The sequence below is a fragment of the Cephus cinctus genome, unplaced genomic scaffold (genome assembly GCF_000341935.2).
Source record: "Cephus cinctus unplaced genomic scaffold, Ccin1 Ccin1_scaffold0171, whole genome shotgun sequence".
Classification (NCBI taxonomy): Eukaryota; Metazoa; Arthropoda; class Insecta; order Hymenoptera; family Cephidae; genus Cephus; species Cephus cinctus.
Window position 1 is genome coordinate 174,280 of NW_014332895.1, and position 22,949 is coordinate 197,228.

General features: G+C 37.5%; 5 protein-coding genes and 1 long non-coding RNA gene across 21 annotated transcripts in view; 3 read left to right on the forward strand and 3 right to left on the reverse strand.

Annotated features, from left to right (window-relative positions):
• The window catches only part of LOC107264450 (ATP-binding cassette sub-family A member 17), a 12,838-nt gene extending 2,772 nt beyond the window's left edge, over window positions 1–10,066 (forward strand). Inside the window, exons 1-25 of one of the 6 annotated variants that reach the window (XM_015732691.2) lie at window positions 1,624–2,162; window positions 2,264–2,617; window positions 2,685–2,989; window positions 3,060–3,218; window positions 3,292–3,529; window positions 3,606–3,773; window positions 3,856–4,043; window positions 4,115–4,279; window positions 4,873–4,981; window positions 5,042–5,196; window positions 5,261–5,422; window positions 5,496–5,567; window positions 5,640–5,778; window positions 5,853–6,090; window positions 6,176–6,362; window positions 6,442–6,658; window positions 6,743–7,267; window positions 7,338–7,463; window positions 7,549–7,773; window positions 7,866–8,144; window positions 8,220–8,515; window positions 8,612–8,759; window positions 8,862–9,072; window positions 9,171–9,384; window positions 9,458–10,066. In XM_015732691.2, the coding sequence (XP_015588177.1) occupies window positions 2,156–2,162; window positions 2,264–2,617; window positions 2,685–2,989; window positions 3,060–3,218; window positions 3,292–3,529; window positions 3,606–3,773; window positions 3,856–4,043; window positions 4,115–4,279; window positions 4,873–4,981; window positions 5,042–5,196; window positions 5,261–5,422; window positions 5,496–5,567; window positions 5,640–5,778; window positions 5,853–6,090; window positions 6,176–6,362; window positions 6,442–6,658; window positions 6,743–7,267; window positions 7,338–7,463; window positions 7,549–7,773; window positions 7,866–8,144; window positions 8,220–8,515; window positions 8,612–8,759; window positions 8,862–9,072; window positions 9,171–9,384; window positions 9,458–9,691 (5,121 nt within the window). In that variant the 5' untranslated portion in view covers window positions 1,624–2,155 and the 3' untranslated portion in view covers window positions 9,692–10,066. Of the gene's footprint in view, window positions 1–1,623; window positions 2,163–2,263; window positions 2,618–2,684; window positions 2,990–3,059; window positions 3,219–3,291; window positions 3,530–3,605; window positions 3,774–3,855; window positions 4,044–4,114; window positions 4,280–4,872; window positions 4,982–5,041; window positions 5,197–5,260; window positions 5,423–5,495; window positions 5,568–5,639; window positions 5,779–5,852; window positions 6,091–6,175; window positions 6,363–6,441; window positions 6,659–6,742; window positions 7,268–7,337; window positions 7,464–7,548; window positions 7,774–7,865; window positions 8,145–8,219; window positions 8,516–8,611; window positions 8,760–8,861; window positions 9,073–9,170; window positions 9,385–9,457 lie in introns of those variants that run through there. The other 5 variants (XM_025081740.1, XM_025081739.1, XM_015732693.2 and 2 more) reach the window with 5 other exon arrangements.
• A 100-nt stretch (window positions 10,067–10,166) lies between these two features.
• On the reverse strand, window positions 10,167–11,646 carry LOC107264457 (pupal cuticle protein 20). Its single transcript, XM_015732707.2, has 5 exons — window positions 11,474–11,646; window positions 11,094–11,304; window positions 10,860–11,033; window positions 10,518–10,769; window positions 10,167–10,435 (listed from the first exon to the last, which is right to left on the reverse strand). Exons 1-5 carry the CDS (start codon window positions 11,480–11,482, stop codon window positions 10,329–10,331), a joined length of 753 nt encoding a protein of 250 aa, XP_015588193.1. The 5' UTR covers window positions 11,483–11,646; the 3' UTR covers window positions 10,167–10,328.
• Window positions 11,647–15,582: 3,936 nt separating this feature from the next.
• LOC107264459 (polyamine-modulated factor 1) lies at window positions 15,583–19,389 on the forward strand. 4 transcript variants are annotated; one of them, XR_001536967.2, is made up of 4 exons: window positions 15,583–15,826; window positions 18,317–18,523; window positions 18,599–19,010; window positions 19,105–19,389. XR_001536967.2 is itself a non-coding variant. In XM_015732711.2 (3 exons), the coding sequence occupies exons 1-3, from the start codon at window positions 15,732–15,734 to the stop codon at window positions 18,864–18,866; spliced, it is 570 nt and encodes a 189-aa protein (XP_015588197.1). In that variant the 5' UTR covers window positions 15,583–15,731; the 3' UTR covers window positions 18,867–19,389. The 4 variants fall into 4 exon arrangements, 3 of the variants coding, with proteins under 3 accessions (XP_015588197.1, XP_024937514.1, XP_015588198.1); XM_015732711.2 differs by having other exon boundaries at window positions 18,599–19,389; XM_025081746.1 differs by lacking the exon at window positions 15,583–15,826 and adding an exon at window positions 16,170–16,367 and having other exon boundaries at window positions 18,599–19,389.
• On the reverse strand, window positions 19,209–20,251 carry LOC107264458. The gene is made up of 3 exons (XM_015732709.2): window positions 19,899–20,251; window positions 19,394–19,842; window positions 19,209–19,322 (listed from the first exon to the last, which is right to left on the reverse strand). The coding sequence occupies exons 1-3, from the start codon at window positions 19,981–19,983 to the stop codon at window positions 19,209–19,211; spliced, it is 648 nt and encodes a 215-aa protein (XP_015588195.1). The 5' UTR covers window positions 19,984–20,251.
• The window catches only part of LOC107264454 (heterogeneous nuclear ribonucleoprotein K), a 64,170-nt gene continuing 61,461 nt past the window's right edge, over window positions 20,241–22,949 (forward strand). For 4 of the 8 annotated variants that reach the window (XR_003058812.1, XR_003058811.1, XR_003058814.1 and 1 more), the window contains exons 1-2: window positions 20,300–20,366; window positions 22,705–22,760. Coding sequence is in view for 1 of the 8 variants with exons in the window: in XM_025081745.1 (XP_024937513.1) it covers window positions 22,733–22,760 (28 nt within the window). In the remaining 7 variants the exon portion in view is untranslated. Of the gene's footprint in view, window positions 20,367–22,704; window positions 22,761–22,949 lie in introns of all 8 variants that reach the window. The other 4 variants (XR_001536961.2, XR_003058817.1, XR_003058820.1 and 1 more) reach the window with 3 other exon arrangements.
• Window positions 22,067–22,949, reverse strand: part of LOC112493886 — a 12,956-nt gene continuing 12,073 nt past the window's right edge. Inside the window, exon 3 of the long non-coding RNA XR_003058824.1 lies at window positions 22,067–22,550. This is a non-coding gene — a long non-coding RNA (uncharacterized LOC112493886). The remainder of the gene's footprint in view (window positions 22,551–22,949) is intronic.

The window sequence follows — 22,949 nt, forward strand, 5'->3', positions numbered from 1 at the left end:
CTTCATAGTAATAAAATAAACATGAGACGTGTTGCGTCTTGTTTCCTTATAACTATTGAAGAACTACTTACCGTGATGCTGCTGCCTGTACGACTGTGAACGACCTGACGCTGCAGGCCCCAACGTATATTGCTAGTCGCGCGATAGTTAGCAACATTGTTGCAGACGCCCGCTCAGATTCGATCCGTCAGATTCCTAGACTGTTGTGTTAAAGTCGCCAGTACGTGATCTCAATAGATCGATATACTATTCTTCCCAAAAATTGTCCTTTTCTCAATTTCTTTTACTTTTAGATATTTACACGCGTCATGTGTGTGTGAAATATAATGTAAAATAATTGTAATCATCTTCAATGAAGAAACTTTATATTTGAGTGCAGAACTCATATTATTAAGGTTTTCTAATCGAAACCTTTTGATATCCTATTGCCATTCGTTTATACTTTAATTACTTAAATAGATCGTTTGTGTAATGTTGATATCGCTGATTGTAGTATAGGCCTAGTGGGGACCCGCTACGTTAAATAATGGGAACGCATCGACTGCAACACCTCTTGGGTGATGTGGAAGCCCGCAGGTTGTCGTTGTTTATGCCTTTATTGTAATAAGATAAATAAATTAATTGGATACACTCTTTAATCTGTTAATCCCATTTGCAGAAGCACATTTTTTTTTTGTAAAAAGAAAGTGCTCTCCATAGAGGGGTCTCGAACCATAGACCTCCCAATTCGTAACCGGGTGCACTAGCTATACGCCAAAAACACGTGTATATTTTACTTGTTTCAGAAGTCATATTTCTAGAATTTCATCGTTTATTCAACTGCTTACTATTATCGTTTCGCTTACTTTACATATGAGCAGAATAATATGAAGATGCAGTCCAGTTAAGAACTTTCGCGCCACCCTTCTCTACGTGGACGAACAAAAGAGAATAAAATAAACTTTGGGCAACCTAGAAACGTTAAAAGAGAGAAACCTTGACAGGTTATTGACTCAGCTACGATGCTCGTTTAATACTAAATTAAATTTATTATAGATATTTATCTATGATATTTCAAAATTTCTGTTTGAACTGTTCTTGGTCGTTTCATTTACCAACGAATTTCGTCATTCATTTTTTAATGTTCATTTTCGGCATGATAAGAGGTAAAGAGTGAAAACCAATATTTCTATGCATTTTTTATAACTTTGAAATTTATTTGAATATACACATTTGTTTGTGCATTACGTCCATACAAATGTTTAGGGTTCGGTTATACGGAAGACCTTGCTGTTCCACCTGTTTGTCAAGAACGGTTTGTGAGGGGCGGCTACATTTTCCCCACCACCGAGCAATCCATTCATTTCGCTGACTGCAATATCGGCTGGAACGATGATCATGACCCGCGCGGCTACGCGAAATCTGTAACATCGACAGAGGCGATGATCACGAAATCCTACTCCCGGACTCGCCGCTACGATTTAGCGCCATGCTTTTGGTATCGCCTAAAACCGGAGCGTTGTGCATCTCCCCACTCATCTCTGGAGAAACCTCCTCTTGAGGTAATTACCGGCGTGATTATTCCATGCGATTTACATCATATCCCACAGATGGCGTTCCCTCAAAAAACCTAAGTCACTAGCAGCCAACTTCAGTTCGGAGTCGTATACTGCAGTTTGCCCCTCAAATCAATCAAATTTGAGCTGCATATCGAAATTTTGTTTTGATTATGTAAAAAAACGGCTCACCACCAAATTTTTTAATTAAACCATCAAAATAATGGAAAAAAATAAAGTTCAATAAGTTAAAGTTACGTGGCCAGCTTTCCACAGGTAAAATGGAAAGTAAGAAGGAAATTACCCCGAAATGAAGAGGTGTCAGCTCGACTCCCTGGTATAGAAAATGTAGATTGTGATGGATCTTCCTACTTGTCGAGTTGTGTCAGAGTATAACAGCTTAAAACACTTCTAAAACATGGCTTAGGCCCTCAAACACTGAAGTATTCAAGCAGAGGGTTAATCGGTTTGCAATCTGCAAGCAAAATTTTACTTTAAAAAACCACCAAAATTATAGTTGGTTCAGTATTGAGAGTAGTGCATCATTACTTGATGCATAGTATAAATAACTGTTGCAATGCCATTATCATTGGGTAGAACAGACTTTTTAATGATTTAATATGAATGGTGACTTTCTAATTTATGATGACATTTAGAAGAGACAAATGTAGTTTTAACAAAGTGGGTAATGATTATTTAAAGGAGATATATCATTTTTAATGTTACAGTGTTTAAGGAAGTCTATCTACAAGCAGGGAATATTAAAATGAAGAAGGGATGGTGGATCTCTTTGTTGCTACTGCGCAAAGCATTCATTGTGCGCAAAAGACACTATATATTGACACTTGTTGAAATACTTTTTCCAGTATTAATATTTATCCTTATACTAAATATCAAAGGCTTGCAGAATCCTACAATAGAATATTTAGAAGAAGATGGTACTTACTTTCCCATAGTGTCAAAAAGGTCAATGATATCTATGTTGAACAGGGAATTGATCAATATTTATTATGTGCCTCGCAACAACTTTACAATTAATCTAATGGATTATACGAGAGATTGCTTAGCATTGCCCAATGACAGTAAGAAATATTTTAACACTGTATTTTATTTACTGTTTGTGCGTTCTAACAGTGATACGTTATTCAGAAATAATTGGATTTACAACGGAGGAAAATATGATAGAAACATATATACAGAAGCAGTTTAATAACAGCTACAGTGAGGTCCTGGCTATAGTTTTTGATGTGAATAATACCAGATCTGTACCAATGAATCTCAAGTACATCCTGAGATCTTCAAAAGCCTTGCCATCTGACCTTTTCCATGGTATTCTTAATGCATTGACAGACTCACACGAGTTTGTTAAAACATTACCAGTCACTGCAGTTCAAATGTGTTTGGATGAATCTTTTATCAATATATCTGCACCACAACCTACATTTCAAACTGAGGTATTATCAGCTATGATCACCTGTGTAATAAAAATAAAAGTTCATCTAATATTTTGCCATTCCACTTTAGCTTTCTATTCAACAAATGCCTATTACACTTGAAGGTGTGGTTAACCAACAAAGTTCCGAATCAAACAATTTACTTGTTTATCCAACCGTTATAGTATTTCTGGCATCTTTTTTGATAGAGCCAACTTACGTTGCTGTGGAGAATTCTATTGGGATTGACGTTTGTATTAATTAAATAAATTCTACTAATACTGTACAGCAACAATCTTCTCATTGACTGATCTGAATTTTAGATGTTAATGGCTACTACTGGTGTGCGTTCCTATCAGAATCTATTAAGCTGGATCATCAGTGGGATGATGCTGGGTACCGTTTACATATCCCTAGTTGTGGTAGAATTAAAGTTACCCTTGTTTACCGATATGGCATATCTGCAATATGGAAACGGTTTTTTACTTTGGCTGGCATTATTTCTAAATCTTGCTCATTGGATAGCCAATGGCCTGCACATTGGGGCATACTTTTCGAAACGTAAGGTTAAATGATATACAATCTGTTCTATATTAACTTATCATTTCTTTGTTTCATATATAATCTTATACCATAGCACATTCCGCCAGTATCGGCTTATGCTTATGGCTGATTGCTACGCTGCTGATTTATAGAGAACTGGTATCAAAGAAATTGTATACTGTTATGTCGTGTCTCGGAATCCTCATGCCCTGCTCTATGTTAATATCTATATTCAAGGAAATCAACGCATACGAGTTTAAATGTACGAATAACTTAATTGAGGTTTGAGGATCAATCATTATTCATTTTTTATTTCTTTACATTGATAATTACTTTAATTTCAGTAATTGGAGTGCAGTGGAGTTATCTGTTTACACCAGGAAGTATACCTTCTGCCAAGACCACCAGTCTAGGTGTCACAATGATGTTTTCAATATTGGGAATCATTTTGCACGTCCTGTTGGCCATTTACGTTCACGCCATATTTCCAGGGAAATATGGTGTAGCGAGGCATCCGTTATTCTTTCTACAGGTGAATTTTTTGTATATGATTATGAATTAACTTATCAATTGATATAGTATAATAATTGAATGACCTTTCAGCGAACAAATAAGAACAGGATATGCAATCAGAACAACATAGAAGACGTCGACGATGCTGTAAAGAATGATAAACGATTTGAAACAATATCTAAAGGCGTAGTGAAACCTGGTATTCAAATCCGTAATCTCAAAATGACGTACAGTTCAAACTTGTTCCATAAATCTGTATGTCAATTTTAATTTCCGGAAGAAAAAATTAGATCTGCTCAGATCAAATCAGATCTGAATTGTTACTCATCCAATCAAATTTGTTTAGGTCAAATTTGATCTGACCAGATCTGTTTTGATCTGATTGTATATGAACAAAATTTAGATGAGGTCAAATATTGCAATATTGTGAGATTATATTAAATATATCTTATGATAAAAAATTATGTGACGAAATATATGTGATATGAGATCAGATCTCAGCAGATCCAGTCAAATACAAGGATATCTAGTTAAATCTGAGCGTATCTGCTTTAAAATCTCTGAAAATTTACAAGTCAAACGATCAGATCTAACTGGACATAATATAAGATCTAGGCAGATTTCATCAGATCTGATCGTGTCCGACGTGCAATTTTTTTAGATTTGACAGCAGATCGGCTTAAATTTAACGAGGTCTGACAAAATATGATAGACACAAAAGTCATATCTAATCAGATCAAATTACATTACATTAGATCCGAATACGTCTAATCTTTTTTTCCGAATTATTAATTATTAATAGAAATTATCATCGATATTATTTACTCACTTTATTGTTATGTTTTTAGACAGTTGAAGTCCTTAAAGGGCTATCAGTAGATTTTTATGAAGGATTAATAACGTCTTTACTCGGCCATAATGGTGCTGGCAAAACAACCCTCATGTCCATAATAACTGGTAAATTATTTATTAATTTATTTATTTGCAACATTTAAAGGATTCTTTGTTTGTTTCAAGGTTTGACTAACCCTAACGATGGTTCAGTTTTCATAAATGGGAAAAATGTAAGTCATGATTTGGATTCCATCCAAAAAGACTTGGGTGTCTGTTCACAAGATAATATTTTGTTCCCGGATCTCACTGTTTATGAACACATTGAATTTTTCGCAAAGGTAACTGGAACTGTCGCTTATATCATTCGTATTGTTGCCTAACACGGTGATTATGAAATTTCAGTTGAAAGGTGATACGAAAACGAATAAACAAATAAAAAAGGAAGTCGATTCTTTACTATCTAATCTTGGAATAACAGCTAGGAGGAACTTTGTACCGAAGAAATTGTCTGGTGCACAAAAGAGAAGACTGTGCTTGGGAATTGCACTTGCTGGCGATGCTAGTGTTAGAAATTATTATATTACTTAATTAAACTTGCCTGTCATTTATTAGTCAGTTAATACAATTTATACATTAGGTCTTAATTTTGGATGAACCTACTTCCGGTATGGATCCAGAGGGTAGACGCTACACTTGGGATTTATTACTGGTAAATTTTCACATAGGTGTATGTTATGAAATTGAATGTAATTTAAAAATTTTATATTTTTTTCAACTTTAGAAATTACGTGGAAAGAAAACTATAATAATTACTACACACAGTATCGATGAAGCTGATATACTGGGAGATAGGATTGCAATAATGCATACTGGACGTATGATAAGTTATGGGACTTCGATGTTCCTTAAAAAATTATATGGTAACTGTTGCCTGAATTAACTATAAAAGTAGACTTATAGATGGATGACTTATAATATTATTTTTAACTATTAGGTCATGGCCGCCTTGAGGTTACTTTATCCACGGAATCCTGGTCGGATTCTAAACGAATCCAGGATGCTATTGGTTTGAATGCACAAGTGCGTAGCTTAGGTAATGGCAGAATTGCACTGAGTATTCCTCCTACCGAAGAACTTCCACGTAGGTTGGATAATTTGGAACAACAGAAGAAGCAGCTGGGTGTCACTGGCATAAGCCTATCCATTATTACATTGGAACAAGTGTTTTTGATGTACGTACTGGTTAAGTCTTTTGGAATGATTGTAGTAAAGTAATTAAAAAATTAATTAGATCAATTATTAAAATATTTAATAAAGGATTACCGAAGAGGAGGAAGAAAAGAAAGAGGAACTGCAGCTTCAGGATTCTATTGATTCCAAAGACGCCATAACTATACAGCCTGAGAAGCTAACTGGTTGGAAATTTAGCTTACAAATAATTTTTACATTGATTGAAAAGAAAATTACTTTTTCTGTTAAAAATCAGTGGATTTACTGCTTTATTGTACGTACCTTTATTATAGATATTGATGATCGATGAATATTCATAATTAATTTGATTAATAATAACTATTGATCCATAGGTTTTCATTTCTGTTGTTGGCATAGGAGCAACGGTCATCTATGATAAGAAAACTAAAGAGGTACTGACATTGCAGTCCGTAAAATTAGACGTATACGGTAATTCCCAAACGTGGTATTCGAGCGACAGTGAAATACTAGATAAGAAGTACAGGAATATCGTGGAAAGTTATAACAGCATCGCAAAGAAGGTGAAAAATACAACAAACATCAACGAAGGTAATGAAAAACAGGAAGTCAAATAATGTTAGCACAGTTTATTTAAGTTACAAAGACAAATATTCTCTTTGTTTTACTTTTTAGTCTTATACAGTTTTGCCAAGACAGACTTTCCTGTGTATCGAAACAGTTTTATTGTGGCAGCTGAATTTAATGTTACGCAGGGTGTCGTCAATGCAAATGGACTGTTCTCAGGCATGGCGACCAGGAGTATTCCCATAACTGTTAATCTCCTATCGAACACACTGATAAAAAGCTTGGCAGGAGATGATTACAGCATTGATATCTCTGTTCTGGCATTTCCAGACATTCTTTCTAATTACAAATTAGATCTTTTCGAGATTACTGTCCTTGCCGGTCTTAAGACTTCAATTCTCATTCATTTTCTATTCCTGGCGGTATGTCTGTTTGTGAAACATCCACTTCAGGAAAACGCAATAGGCGTAAAACACTTGCAGCGCATGACCGGAATATCTGGATTCTCTTATTGGGCTGTCATCTATGTAATTGATTTACTTCTGGTGTTATGTACAATTTTTCTCATGATCGTTTTTGTGTGTTTGATCGATTTCCAAGTGGACATACGACTATACAGGATTAATGAAATTAGTAAGTAATTTTTTTAAATTTTGACATCGTTACGTCAATAACTTTTTCTAACATTTAATATCTATTTCAGGTATTATAATTGTCCTTCTTTTACTGTTCTTCATGAGTTCCCTACCAATAGTTTATAGTCTTAGTTTTCTACGTAAATCATCGAAAATAGTAATACTGACATTATTCTTAGTGCCTGTGACGGTAGGTAAGTAAATGGTTCCTTATTTTTGTAGGAAGCCATACAGATCATTAATTCAGTATTTCTTCATGATTTCTCTTGTTTCTTCCAGTTTCCACAGATATTTTTCTCTATCTAATAGCCGAATTCCAAGAGGATGATGCAACATTTAAGAAAATATACTGGGTCCTGCATAAGATATTTCTGGTAATACCCCATGTGAGTTTTTCATACGGCTACTTCGATTTCATGAAAACAGCAGCACTTAACGCTCGATGCCGATCATTGCCCAAAGCTATATACGAGGTCATATGTATGAAAAATGATATGTGTTGCAGTAAGTAATTACTCCTTGGAATGCACATTTGCAGTAAACATAATCGTTACGTAATAAAACACTTGATTATAATAAACAATATTTATATACAGAACTGGAGTGTGCTGACGGCTCCTGCAAAAAGTCATTTCCATACTTCAATAACTTCGACACAAAGAACAGTTTAGAAGAAAACATGATATACTTAGCTGTTGCGCCGTTGCTCTACTTTTTGGTGCTAGGTCTACTGGAGCAGAATATATTTATTAAACTATTTACACGTTTACGGCATGTCGCTACGCGTTCCAAAGAAGATCAGGACGAGGTCGACGGCGACGTCAAAGTCGAAGAGGACCTAATAGCTCGAGCTATAAACATTCGCAGCAGTCAAGGTAAGGAATTAAGTTCTAGAATTGATGAAGTAGTGATTTGAGAAATAAAGAATTTTTTCTTTTCCATTTCACCAGGGAAAGACGATCAAGCATTACGCCTATCCAATATGAGTCCAAATTGCGAAAATCCTGCGAATGGTGAACATGACGAGTCAACTCTATTCTTGGCTTATCGTCTTCGTAAAAATTACGGAAAGGTTAAGGCTGTGAAGAACGTGAGCTTCCGAGTGAAGAAACACGAGTGCTTCGGCTTCCTGGGTGTGAACGGTGCCGGAAAGAGTGCGACTTTCCGTATGTTGACGGGCGAGGAGTTACCATCTGGTGGGGTGATGTTGCTGGGTTCTTACAACATTCAATCGAATCGCAAAAAGGTACTTGATTCTAACCGGATATAAGCTTCATTCTTAGATTCAGCATCCTGGCTCTCTTTGTTATATCTAATGATAACGCAATGCCTTCATTCTCAGTACCTAGAACAGATGGGATATTGTCCGCAAAGTCACGACCTAATCCCATCTTTAAATGCATGGGAGCACCTGCGATTGTTTGCCGGTCTACGTGGGATACCCAGGTCTTGCATAAACCAGGAAGTCGCTAAGTGGATTAATCTAACGAGTAAGTAGCAACCATATTGTTTATTTCCGCACATTCAAAATGGTCATCCCTCGGTGAAGACGTCCCTGTCTTTCATACACTGATGTGTAATACCGCACTTAGATCTTAAAGCTTGTGCTAAACAACCAAGTAAGACCTACAGCGGTGGTAATAAGAGACGATTAAGTATCGCAATCGCTCTTATTGGCGGTCCACCTCTTGTCCTTCTGGATGAACCGACGACAGGCGTCGATCCAGCAGCTAGGAAATCATTATGGAAGGTCATAAGATCTTGTCAGGCCACAGGGCAGGCCATTATATTCACATCCCACAAGTAAGTCTTGATATATTGTAGACAAAGTTTTTGTAGCTTTTATGATATAAAAAATAATTGTAATTCAATAAATAATTGACATATGTATAATTGTTCAGCATGGAGGAATCCGAAGCGCTTTGCGACAGACTTGTCATCATGGTGGATGGCATACTCGTTTGCGTTGGTGCAAGTCAGCAATTGAAACAAACATTCGGCGCTGGTTTTGATATCTCAATTAAATTAAATCCACAGAGAGATGACACTATTGTCAAGAAGATTAAAGACGGTATCGAATGCGCATTGACTTGTACGCTGCGGGACGAAAATATTGTGAGTAGAGGATACAAGGAAATAATAATATATTATTTTGTCATTATGGTTCTAATTAATTCTCTTCCTTTAGGGCTACCTTGCTTATCATGTTGACAATCCCGAGACTACTTGGCAAACAATGTTTCAGGCACTTGATAATCTTAAGAAAAATTACGAAGTCATAGAGGATTTTATTATACTATCCTCGACCCTTGAACAATTATTTATGCAATTTGCAAGAACGAAAAACAATTTTGCACAGAATCAGTCTACAGTTCAAAATTCCTCAATGAATGTTATTGCCAACAGGGGCTATATGCCTTAAATATTTTGAATTAAGTGTCGTCAAAGTAAAAGTATTATTAAATAATAATATTGCCTTTTAAGCAAGATTCAAATGCGAATAGTATTAATGAAAAACCAAAAATCGAGAATAACGATAGTAACCATCTGAATATATTTTTTTCTATTAAGCATCGTTGCATTTATGGCATGTATATGCGCACTATATTTTCACGATTTATACTTGTGCTCTGTGGTGTTTACTATATTTATTATTACTGTATTTCTGTAACAATATTCTCCAAGAGAGAAATAAAAAAAAATTTGTACCATAATGTGGTGCAGTTGATATTTTTGCATTGATCTTACATTTTGTAAAATTTAATGCTTTTGTGTAATGAATAAATATTTAAAAGCATTTGCAAAAGTCTTGGGTTTATTTATTTAACGTAACGGTATATCAAACGGTGTAAAGGAAAAAAATGGTAAGCTCAAGGTAATCATTATGAACAACGATGTTTCCCGTATAAATAAAAAAGGTAGCATAAACGATATATTGTTATGTACATAGGTCTGCCGTTTAAGTAGATACAAATAATAAAAATAGGGATAACAGGGTTCCTGGGGTCTGGCTGAATGAAGTGTCAATGATTACGATGCTCGGTGCACTGGGTTCCTGTTTAATATCGATAACCACCATTTTGACTTGTCTGATAAGAGTTTGGTCCCTGATAAGCAGAACCACCACCTCCGGCGCCACCTCCGCGTCCACCTCCTGATCCACCTCCTGCATCGAAGGACGATTTCAACATTTGTCAGAAATATCGGAACACTAAGAGGTTCTTCATAATCACATGGACTTTACCCACCTTGACCATATCCTGATCCGGTACCAGAACCGCTACCGCCTCCACCGCCTGAAGTATCCTGATTCTCACCTCTAGCCTCCGCAGCTAGAGACAGTTCCACGCCACGCTGTATTTCCGGTGGGATTGGTGGTGGAGTTGGAATATGGGCACCCTCTGGATGAAAGCCTTCCTCGTCGGCAGTGTACTTTATCGTGTACTGAACGCCGTCGGGACCGGTGTAACTGTAGGATCCACTCACGGATTCGGATTCACCTAATTTATTTAAATATTCAAAGTAAAGTAAGTATAATTAATATTATTTTCATTAAAATCCAAGGAAGCATTCAAGTTCTTAATACTTGCCTTGAAGTTGACCAGTTTCCTGAGCTGTAATGCCATTTCCGGTTTCGTAGCTGAAACTGTAGCTGCCGTCTCCGGTGTTCTCATTCGAGAATGACACAATAGGTACTTCCTGTCCGTTGCCACCACCTCCTGCTCCACCTCTCGAACCACCATTACCACTACCACCACCAACACCTGGATACATACGTTTCATAAGGGTAATATTTTTCGATGACAATGTTTTTTCTGACTTACCTGGTCCGAATCCACCAGATCCACCTGGACCACGTCCACCTCCACCACCATTGCCACCACCGCCACCGCCACCACCACCACCACCTCCCCTATTAGGTGCCTGAATCAGTCCTGCTCCTCCAGCACTTCCTGCGCTACCCGGTGGTAGATAATTGTTCTCCAATCTCGCTGCATAGCAAATCCCAAGGACCGCTAACACGATCACTGTCAACTGTTGAAATGAATTTGCTCATAAGAAATAACTGACAAAGTGCTCGTACCGATTTATGAAAAAAAAAAAATTGGAACAAATACATTACTCAACACAAAATTATAAAAAAAAGAAAGATAAATTAATCTTAATAGGGAAAATAATCCATTTCTGTCCATTACTACCGTACCGTTCTCATCACCACAACCGTCAATATCCCACGAAGTTTCTAAAAAAAAATATGAACGAAAGACAAGTCCTATTCCTTTGCGCACACTCGAGACTCCTACGATCGCGTCCTGATCGTTATTGTGACTCGAACGAAGATGCCTCAACTTATATAGCAGATCGTAAGGGATCGTCTTCTTCCTCTCGCCCAGGACACCATCAGGAGTCGATCGATTCTTCGGTGACGCCAGACCAGAGTGCATATACGCCTATATGTACCAGGTATCATCGGTAGAGGGGTTAATATTGGTAGCACGTATCTCAGCATCCACGTGGTACGATATCTCAGTACCAGGATGACAGAGGTGGGTACTCGGCAAATTGACGGTGCTCAGAATTAGAAGGGAACTGTGGTATAATCTCGGTGCAACGTCTATAGAGAAGATGCGCGTCGACCGATTGCATCATTATAGGTGATACAGATCGTCGGTTATTTGCGGACATTTACGAAGGCTGAAGGTCAGGCCAATCGGGTCGGGCATGAAAGTGAATTCTATATACATATATGTATGTATATATTGCCTCTATATATTATTTACTTTATAAGTAGTATAGTTATTTTCCGTCGTTGAAGATGAGTGTGGAGAATATTGCCATTGCGAATTGCAGGGACGTTAAAAGGAGCCGCTCTCAATACCATCCTTATAATTGCTCCACCGACTCCATGGATATTACATGCCGTTCCATAACGCATCATCAACACCTCCAACCTGAGAGACCTCCACCTTACGCAATACTCTCTACTTGGATGGACGGGTGCAGGTTAATGCGTGAGACGCACTGTAGTACTTGCCGAGTAGAAACTATTCTGTAATATAGAAATACATACGTATATTATAAGAGGTTAGGGATTTTATTACGCTTACGTTTACTGTAGACATTTAAATGTGTTATGGAATTTCATATGCAATCTCATTATGGGAGAGCCTGGGGTGTAGTTGGCTGAATACCTCTTTAAAATCTTTCATGCGCATGCGCACGACTAAGGGAAAAATTCGGGGATTCCCAGGATCATTGTTTCTGTAAAAGTGTAAAATGCAAAAGTGTATGATTCTATTTGAATGGTTAGAGGTAATGAGGGTTCATTTACGTATTGATTATTGCGTAACATACAGTAAACGGCCAAACGATGTTAACATTTAAGTGAAGTTTCCCAGAAATACAATTGCAGATTCACAATCGACGAGCCGGAACGGACCGCATTGGTTGTGCCGGGTGCGGCCCGATTAAAAATCATCTAGGTTCGTGATCCGTCGTGACACCATTCATCTGACAATGGGATCCTATGAGGCTTTCTAAATATACTGGGAGGAACATTCCCGGCTCTTTCTTTATTCTTATTTTTATTCGTTTACTTTGAGAAAATACAGCCCTTTTCTGGTGCTATCCGGGTGCATATCTCAGTATTGCTCGTGTTATGCCAGAGGTTAGGTCGACATGGCGCTCTCCTTCGGGGAGCGCTCTCAGGAATTCAAATGCTCGTCGTGGCAAGAAGGTCGTGGAAAAAACAAATTTGTAAAATGGAGCTGCTCGGTATTTCTCATAGAAAATCCAAAACGTGTCAACAATTTCTAATTTAAGATTTTTGATTCATACCAATATACATGCTTCACAGTAATGTTGGGGGTTCATTAAAATTTGTTTCAAAAGGATTCATTTAATTTTTCTATTTTTTTTATTCAAGCCAAAATCCTTCAGTCGTCATCTAGAAACGCATCACGCAATATCCTGTCTTTTGAAGCGACTGTGAGACGGTGAACTTTCACTGAGACTCCCGTGCGCCGTCTTTGATCATTTAAAACCCCTGGGCATTTTAGTTTCTTGTACCAGAACATCATTGTTGAGAGACGACACGCGCGAGAAATGAAAGTTCGAAAATGACTGTGATGATTTTTCGATATTTCTATAGGCTCTAATTCTATGTAAATGCAGAACACTGCTGGTAGTCTTTCGTTAAGCAGAGACCAGATATTACATATCTCTTAAACATAATAATATATGTAATATATTTTTCCATATAAAGTAACTATACAATATTCAATCACTTCCATCAGAGTCATCCCTTTCGTTCTGTTTATCTTGTCCAGTAGATGTACTGCACAATCAGAAACGTGACACGGAACCATTAACAGTTGCATTATCAATGAAACTATGTGTTCCTCCAGCATCCGCATACTCTTTCGAAATGCTATAATGACAGTATAAAAAATGAAATATTATAAAGTAACAGATCAGCTAGATAGTTCAGATAGGATTGGAATTCTTTTCGCACAATGGCGCAACGTTCAATCTCTTGGATTGACAAAGATGTTTCATATATTGATATTGACCTCTTAAAATAATTCCGTCCTCGATAAGGCTATATCAAAATTCATTCTATCCAGAATTAAACTTAAAAAAATATATATACATAATTACAAAATACAGACATAGGTGCTGCCCAGATCGTTAATCCATCCAATTGGATATTAAGATTGGCCGGGAATGGCGTATAGAAAATATATGGTGCAGCAATGGCGCGCAAGAGGCAATAAGAAATATATATAACTATATTTCATAATATATGTGCGCATCCTAGAGCGAGAACGTCTTCTACGAGATGACCTTTTACCGCGGTTGGAATCGTTGTCAGTCTCTGATGGTAACGTACTTTAGTGCCACCACGTATGTAGCTACTTCTATTACATACGCTTCACTGATGTATATACGTCGTATATAATAAGAATGTCGATGAAGATGCCCAAGGAGATGAGTTCCATCCATGATCCAATTTCTCTGCCTGACGACTACCAGCGGCATACCTGGAAGAATTTATACATATACACACACACACACATATATACAGCTTTCATTAATTATTATGACTCCTTGTTGGCAAACGATTCATAATATTTAGGCATGGTGCTGATGAATAACAAAGATATCTGTATTACTGCATGATTAGGAACAGCTGATTAGACCTACATTGGATAATAAATATCATGCTGGAGCATCGTTATCAAAGACATATCTTGTCTGTAAAATCAGCTTATTATTTGGTAGAAATTTAGGATTGTTTTTTTAATAATTAACTGAAATATGTATAAGCGATTTTTGTATATTTAAATTAGTATATTACGACCCTAAGCCAGAAAGTTGGATTTCCTGGCGTATGTGATACAAAGGCCGAGGCGAAGCTGAGGCTTTTATATCACATACGCCAGGTTATTTAACTTTTTGGCCATGTGTCGTATACTATTTTTCTTGCTCCCTAAGCCGAAAGTACCGTCTTCCTGGCCGCATTTGAGTCCGGGAAAAGCCACTTTTGTGGCCTGCTTGCCTACATATAAACAAATGCAAACAAGTGAATGTTCAATCATAAACTTTAAGCGTCTATGTTTTTACTCAACTCTTCATAACCGTAACTTAGTAATGTCAGTTGAATAATGAAAAACGGGAAGACGGTACTTTCGGCTTAGGGAGCAAGAAAAATAGTATACGACACATGGCCAAAAAGTTAAATAACCTGGCGTATGTGATATAAAAGCCTCAGCTTCGCCTCGGCCTTTGTATCACATACGCCAGGAAATCCAACTTTCTGGCTTAGGGTCGTAATATACTAATTTAAATATACAAAAATCGCTTATACATATTTCAGTTAATTATTAAAAAAACAATCCTAAATTTCTACCAAATAATAAGCTGATTTTACAGACAAGATATTTTAAATTTATCATAGAACAAATACCTACGTTACTCGATGAAAAGCAAATAGTTTTATAGAGGGATGCTGCGTCTAAAGGATTGAAATCATTCAGTGGCGGTGATATTCAAAAAGAAATTAACTAGACTCACCAGTCTCGACAACGTCCCACAGTCAAAAGTCCCTAGATACAGACACAAGGTATAAAAACAGACAAATTTGATAATATTTCTTCGATAATTCTATGGGTAAATTCAAACTACCTACGCACTCTGTCAAGAAATTCTAAATTGGGAGTATCAGAATGATATGAAGAAATAATTTTGAAAAGGTGTAAAAGTCATTCAAACATTGAACGTCGAGTAAGTAAGAAAAGCAAAGTGAGGCTGTGATGGCGCTGCAGTAGCAGATCCGCGCGGAGACCGTTACGGCATGCTTTTGTTGACAACAAAGGATTTTAAGCCGGCGACATTTCAGCACATCGAGAAGAAGGCGTACGGCGTCCGACCAGTTGTTTAGAACAGATTGAAGGACTAGGATGTCGTCAGGAAGTAACAAAGGAAATCTGAAGAGCGCCATAACATTCCGTGCAGTTCTGTCCAACTGTTTTCAACACATAGCGAAATCCGTAAGGTGAGTCAGTTCTGTATAGTAAAGGAAAAAAAAATATTAAAGATCTCCCATAACATTTCTCTATGAAAGATCATTTCGTCTCCATGCCTACAGCAGCATCCTTGCGTATGGTGTATCCTGAAGAAGGTTAAACTGCGTGGAATTGTTCGCATGTAGTCATCTCATTCTACTCCAGCATCTTTCTTGATCTTATTGTCCTCGTGAATCATTACGTTACTTATCAATGTCTACGTCCAATCGAATCGTCGAATGAACCAGGCTTGACGTTGTATATCTTCGCTACGTACAAGCAACGGGATGGAACGGGATAGAATGATGATGGTGTCATTCGATGTCATTGGCCTCCGCGGCTTGCATACTGATGTATCAACCCGTTCGCGGCTCTCGCTCACGTGGCCGAATAACTGTCCGTTATTACCCAACTGTACGGGGGACGTCTCTTTGAAATATTGGGAACCACGTTTACTTAGAATCATTTCTCGTGATGCAACGGACGCGTAGCTCTTGCTTGGTACAAATTGTGATTCTAGTACATGTTGTGGTAAATCATTTCTTTTAATTAACGTCTCTCGTTTATGCTTATTGCGAAACATTGCGAAGAGTAATGGTTGATTTTGATTTTTATTGTTTGATAAATGTCAAGGCATTTAAAAATTGGGGTAAAAGGTGATTGGTGATTTATAATTTTCTAAGTGATATGATTAGTAATAGCTTTGTTTTTAATTAAAAATTTAACTTTGTTAATTATTTGTATTTGGTATATGTAGGTGAATGGAATACGTACATTTTATATTGTATGGGTTATACATTTTATTTGCTTGTTTGTAATTGTTATCATCGTGCTGATAGTTAATGGAAGTTGGAATTCTTAGTATGTCGAGTATGCGTCATAGTAAGCTGACAATGTCGCGTGTTGATTCTCAGTGAAACGTAACGGATACGCAGGCTCCGGATGCTTTGATGGTGATTGAAGAAGGAGAGAGAAACCAAAAATGGCAAGAGAAATTAAGATGGGATTAAGAAAGATTTTTATGCGTTCGGTCAGGTCTGGACTAATGCAACTTTGTTATTACATCAAATTGCACCAGTCCCGGCCTGATTGCGCGTGTTTTCTACTTCAAAACAGTTATTTGAAGTTCGACGGAATTTTGTTTCATCCACTCAGGAACTGGTCTGCCGTGAGCATAAAACTGGCTGGCCGGTTTTCTGCTTGGTTTCATAATTGCCAATAAATGTGAGAACGTTCGAACTACGGACCCCGTTGCTTTACTCAGGACCCATGTTCGGGGCCTGTTCTTTGTTTGCATTTTGGGACAAAGAAAAATCCGATCCTTCCTATAGTATTATGACATATGCGTATATATGAACATATAGAGGTCAAATCGAAGAGGAATATATTTATAAGTCTTTTTTTGTTACTACGCCTATTTATTCATATCTGAGTGATTTGATAGCAATCGATTATTATACTTTTAAGTTGATATTGTAATTGGTAGAATTTCACGTTTATATATGTGAATTTTAATGAATGAGAGCATGATAGATAATAATATTAGTTCTGGTAATTAATTGAATTTTATAAGAGATCAGGTAGAAGTTACTGTGTGGTTGTGTAATTCAAGGAACACGCTATGATTAACTGTTAAATAACACTTTGCTTTTGAGCTAAACGACGACGACGGATATTGCAATTAGAGTTATATTGATGATTGATAGAAAAAAAGTTATACGCAGTTTATTAACGATACGTTATTCCATCGTTCATAATAGGAATTAATAATTACAAAACTTACTCTTTAATTAAAATATTCTTAGATGGCTTCATAATCCTAACCACGCAGTACTCCTTATTCATATATATACATCGACTATTTGGTCATCATGTCTGAAACCGAGCATTTAGCGTGCATTCAATCAAGCCTCCTTTATGCTCCCTTAAGAGAGCTTGTAACGTGTTGCTTGACCGTTCAGCTGGACAAAGAGTGTGACATTGAATAACTGGTAGACCTTAGCACTAGTTAAAATAAATTGATTAAGAATAATTTTAAAACTTAATTGCAGCGAAACCTATCCTGGATTTAAGAATATTAGGTTTTTAGAATGGAAGTTGCTTTCTTTTTGTATAGTGTCTGTATATTGAATTAGGTAAATTAATGCAATTTTGTTTCTTGTACAGGAAGTATGGGGAGTGTGCTAGCTATTACTCTTTGATATAATAGTCATTTTCCACTTCCCAAGTCAGATAGACATTTCTGCCGGTTACAATTTCAAAACATTCAACCTGTGCACTTTGTCTTCTCTTTAGCAGAGTAGTGTATCGCATCATACTTCTCTGTTTGGTTATTCCATCAGCTAACAGCTTATCTCTCAGCAGCTTCTACGAAGTCTGATGACTATACTGTACCCTACTGGTGCTCCAATTACTCTCTAAGGAAGTTAATACATTGGTATTGGTTGACAAGGCTGCTCATTGTTCTTTTACTGTTTCAGCGAGGACACTTTTATTGAGAATTTTAGTATTTTCAAAGAGAAAGCATTCATAGCCCGGAAACTACATAAGGCTCTTATAACTGATCTCCACAAAAGTATGGATGCTGTTCTCGAAGAAATGCTAGAGGATGGCAGCTTAGTCGAGGCACTGGCTATGGCTTCAAGACTTTCCGAAAAAGCTATTATACCTGCAGGTGAAAGTGCATGGTGAGTGAAACTCTTATTAATTGATGCAGCATATACTATACTTAGTTATCAACGATTTTTAATCTACTCCAACAGGAGGCCGCCAGGAAACATAGAACAACACTTGCGGTCCCTGGACGCTGAGATAATCCAAGAGCAGAATCAAAAATTGGAAGAGTTGGTGAACAAATTGGAGGCTGAGAATGAAGTTCTAATACATCAAATCACTGAATCAAGGAATAAAGTCCTTATTATTGACAAGCGGATGAATAACATACTGACTGCAGCACCTGACGATATTCGACGCATGCAGAAGGCAATAGACCAAATGGAGGACTATATTAACAAATTGAAAAACGAATGATTCCTATCAAGACGGGTGATTTTCTGAAACAAAATCGTCCGTGGCGTCATATCCTGTGCTGAGTATCATCGAAGGCTGTGTTCTCTTTTTTTTACTGGTTTAATCAAACACGCGTGTTCCTTTCTGGGTTTGTGCTTTGTAAGGGTAGGTACTCTGGTTAAGTACTAGAAAAGTTTATATTTTTGACAAAGTTAAGTACTGGATGATAAAATGGCCTTTTTTAATTTATCTATCGAAGGGGGCAAATGCCAGAAAATATGATGATCCTACAAACCAGTACTCCATTGAGTACATTGAAATTATCGTTAAGAAGTTACTGATTTCCTGAGGAAAGATTAGAAATTAAACATTAGTATCTACCTTCTGAAGCTGCTCCAGTTTAGTAGCAGCATCTTTGCGCTGTACTTCCAAATTCTTGAGCTGGCTGCGCAGATTCTTCAGCAATAATTTATTCTCCTTGTACAACAGACAAATTAGTTTAGATAATTTTTTGTGACAATTAATAAAATGACTGCTAGAAGATTTACTTTGCTTTGCTGGAATATCTGCTCATTGACCTCAGTTAATCTTGACGAATCCTCGCGTATTGTTTTCCTTAGGGATGCAAGCTTCTCGTTAAGTTTATCCCGTTTTCCTATTAATTCCGCCAGTTTTTCAAAAGCACAACCGTTTGGCATAATTTTATTACGATTTTTCTTGACTATATCAGATTTCAAGGAATCATAAGCTTGTCGACAGATTTCCATTTGTCCATCAAACATTTTGTGTCTCTTATGATTACTTTCCAATACCATCAAAGCCTTTTCTTGCATAATTGTTATGGAATTAATTTGATGTAATAAATCGCTGCACTTATCATGTATCTCTGATGATTTAGTCTTAAGCAGAATCAATTGCTCATCCGCATTGTTACTAACATACAAATCTTCTGTCTTATTGAAATCCGTCGAATTTATTTGCGTACTATGAGTGAGATCTAGAAATTAATTGCATCTTTACTTTTATTCCATAAAAATTAGTTACATCAATTACCTTTAATACGTTCTATTCGTACGTTCTCAGCAATTTCTTTTAAATGTTTAGCAATGTTTTTAACAGACTCAGTATCAATGCTCATTGTTAAAACTATTTTATCTAAGTCCTGCAAAGCACTACAAGAGGGCTGCGTTCAAATACTTTTATAACGTTGGCGGTTGGTAAAATTCGAAGTACGAATGCGTCCTCGTATTGGCTGAAAATAGCATCCAATAGCATTCATATTATGCATTAAAGTAATTCCCGCTTTAATGAACAACGTAATCTGATTCGTAGCCGTCAACCAATCAGAGCTCGAATACAGAGCGAGTATACTTGAAGCGTTATTCGTTAGATGGCAGTAGCGTTAGCTTAGCCATTGCGACGCACTCGGTGCTCGCCATTGTGCCGTGATTGCTGCTGAAGTTTCGTGTTTGTAGTGAATATTCGGCCGGTTTATCGAGTTCCTGGAGTTCGTAGATACACGTAAGTTAACAATTCAATCATAGTCATACCTCAAGGATTCAGCTTATCACACACAACTGTACTTATCCCTTAAAACAAGCATATCAGCACCACCGCCACAATTTTAGGGGTTAGTTTTCCTGGCGCGCCGAGTCAGCCCTCTTTCGTGCGCGTGGACAAGCCGCCTGACCGCATCCTCCCTAGAATTCCACACAACACGTAACCAGCGTCCACTCGAGCACCAATAGCAAGATCCATACCGACCATTAAAATCTAGATTAACTTTAATTCAGTCAAACCACCCATCAGCATTTTCGTACACCGTCGTATCTCCCAGGGCGTTGGCGTTTTTTCTCCAAGAAAACTCAAATCCACTCTAGCATTACGATGCTCCAAATATTCACGAGTCACTGGAACATGGCTACCGTTGTAGTTTCACACACATCTACTCCAAACAGACTCTCCAACCTAAAAAACAACGTTTCGTTCAACGCTCACGGTATCAAATCGATCTGTACCCTGTTCTCTTTCCACAGAAGTCAGGAGTCGTCAATATTTTGAACGGCATCAATATCGACAAGAGGTTCACCCTAATTTCAAATCATCAAAGTGTTTCTTATAAAAACGTTAAATCTTTCTAGACACGTATTTACACACATCCTGCTGGCCAACTTAAAAATTCTCTCAATTTCCTCTCTGCTTTGCACGTGGCTCTTTCTTCGATGCCTCAATCGTCGTCAGGAACCATTGATAGTAGCAGAAAGCTGCTACTAGTCTAGTAGTAATAACAAAGAGACACCTTTTCCCGTGAATTTCCTACGTGGGAGAATTCATTCCTGCTTTTCATTGTGTTCAACGTATTTCTCACGTACGTGAAAAATACGTCCGTAGTACGTACGTATACCTACAAATCTCATCACATCACATAACCTCTAGCATCCTCTAATCTTCGTTGAGCTCTTTATCTCCTCTTCCCTTCTTTTTCCTTTCTTTTTATTTCCTACATTCCACAATGGTTAAGCGTGTGACTTTATATTGCGCACATAACTCTGACTCTTTGGAATCCTCCAGCGATTGCTTATCGCTAAGAGAGTGAATTTCTTTGGAAGGATATATAGAATCGTGAGCGAGAGGAAGAGTGAGAGAAAACTTACGGGTGCGTGAGGAGAGTGGAAGAGAAGAAGGAAAAAGTATGGCATCTGAGAAATAGTTGATTTATCGGCGATCCTAACCTTGCTCGGAGTAACGCTTCCGCTCTCGTGGTCAGTGGTACAGAGTGTGGTTCTACGATACTAGTTTAATCGAATTTTTATATTTAATTTGTTCATTAACCGTTCTTTCTTTTATTATTACTTATTCGTCCAGTTGTCCCTGTCCGGCTTTCTTCCGTATATATTAATTGGATATCGTTTAAGGGAAGGTTCTTCCTTTCGATTTTGACAGGTTGCTATAAGAGAGAGGGCGTGTGGAAGGGTGAGTGGGGGACAGTCTGTGCTCTAATTATTTATAATGGAGATAAGCGGACTAGATTCGAACTAAATGGAGAGACAGCAAATGTAGAGCATAGACTATGCGGCTTTATTATTCCATATATGTTATACATGCCAGCCTATGTGTAACGTATATGTATATATTTGTGCTATCGTCTGGGATATGATTTCCGGAATTATCGTGTATCTGTACTTGGTCGTATCCGTACGTGGTCGCTTAAGAAAGAAAAACTTTGAACGAACTTGTCGCCAAGAATGAATACAGCCATGATTCTCTTTGTGGAAATCGACCGGATACGTTAGCTATGATATTTTTGGGAATCACCAGAGATATTTAATATAAATTTATTATATTATTAATACATTTATATACAATTCTGTTGATTCTCTCTTTTCCATTCTACGCTGTGACCTGAAGGAACCGACTGCTCGATGATCATTCCATTCCTGTCTCCCTTTATTTCGGTCATCCCGAAATTCCTGAAATACAAACCTACAGCTCAACCATATCTCTCTTTCTCTCTCTCTGTCTCTGACTTTCGAAATTCTCTGACGACACAACGATATTTATAAAACCGCTTGGTCTTGTCCTCAGCCGCATAAATGTAACAGGTAGTAAAAACCTCAGCACTTCCTCCTCATCCATGTGATCAACGAGAACTTGGACGCACGTCGCTATACTGCTTCCTCGTACTCGTTGATCCTAAATCATCCCCTGGAAAAAAAATCAGCCCTTTGGTAAAGAAACTCTATTTCATTCATTTATACTCGCTGGAGACTTGACCGATTCGCAAGGATGACCTACGGGTCTCTTATGGTGATAAAAGGGCTTGACCTCCATACACTAATAAACATATGAATGTTCATAGGTATAATGGTGAACGTTACTGCTGAACTATGCCGAATTTCTGGCGCGAAGTACAAGGCAAGAGATTTCCAGTAACAACAGACAGCCCTCACGCCATTAATCATAATTCGACAATCCAAGTCTGACACTCCTGAAGTGCGCTTACAGTTACAACGGAAAGAAAGTGATCCTGACGTTACGCTGCTGAATATCGCTCCAGTGGAAAGTCATGATTTTTTCTCAGTTTGCGCGACATTGCTGACGGGC

Excerpts from the sequence above, each read along its gene's own strand:
- LOC107264459 (XM_015732711.2), top strand. The coding sequence starts at position 15,732 with ATGTCGTCAGGAAGTAACAAAGGAAATCTGAAGAGCGCCATAACATTC. Across the intron at positions 15,827-18,316 it reads CACATAGCGAAATCCGTAAG|CGAGGACACTTTTATTGAGA; the intron begins GTGAGTCAGTTC and ends TTACTGTTTCAG. Across the intron at positions 18,524-18,598 it reads CCTGCAGGTGAAAGTGCATG|GAGGCCGCCAGGAAACATAG; the intron begins GTGAGTGAAACT and ends CTACTCCAACAG.
- LOC107264458 (XM_015732709.2), bottom strand. The coding sequence starts at position 19,983 with ATGAGCATTGATACTGAGTCTGTTAAAAACATTGCTAAACATTTAAAA. Across the intron at positions 19,843-19,898 it reads ACGAATAGAACGTATTAAAG|ATCTCACTCATAGTACGCAA; the intron begins GTAATTGATGTA and ends ATTAATTTCTAG. Across the intron at positions 19,323-19,393 it reads AGATATTCCAGCAAAGCAAA|GAGAATAAATTATTGCTGAA; the intron begins GTAAATCTTCTA and ends CTGTTGTACAAG.
- LOC107264457 (XM_015732707.2), bottom strand. Across the intron at positions 10,770-10,859 it reads GGAAACTGGTCAACTTCAAG|GTGAATCCGAATCCGTGAGT; the intron begins GCAAGTATTAAG and ends TAAATAAATTAG. Across the intron at positions 10,436-10,517 it reads CGGATCAGGATATGGTCAAG|GAGGTGGATCAGGAGGTGGA; the intron begins GTGGGTAAAGTC and ends CCTTCGATGCAG.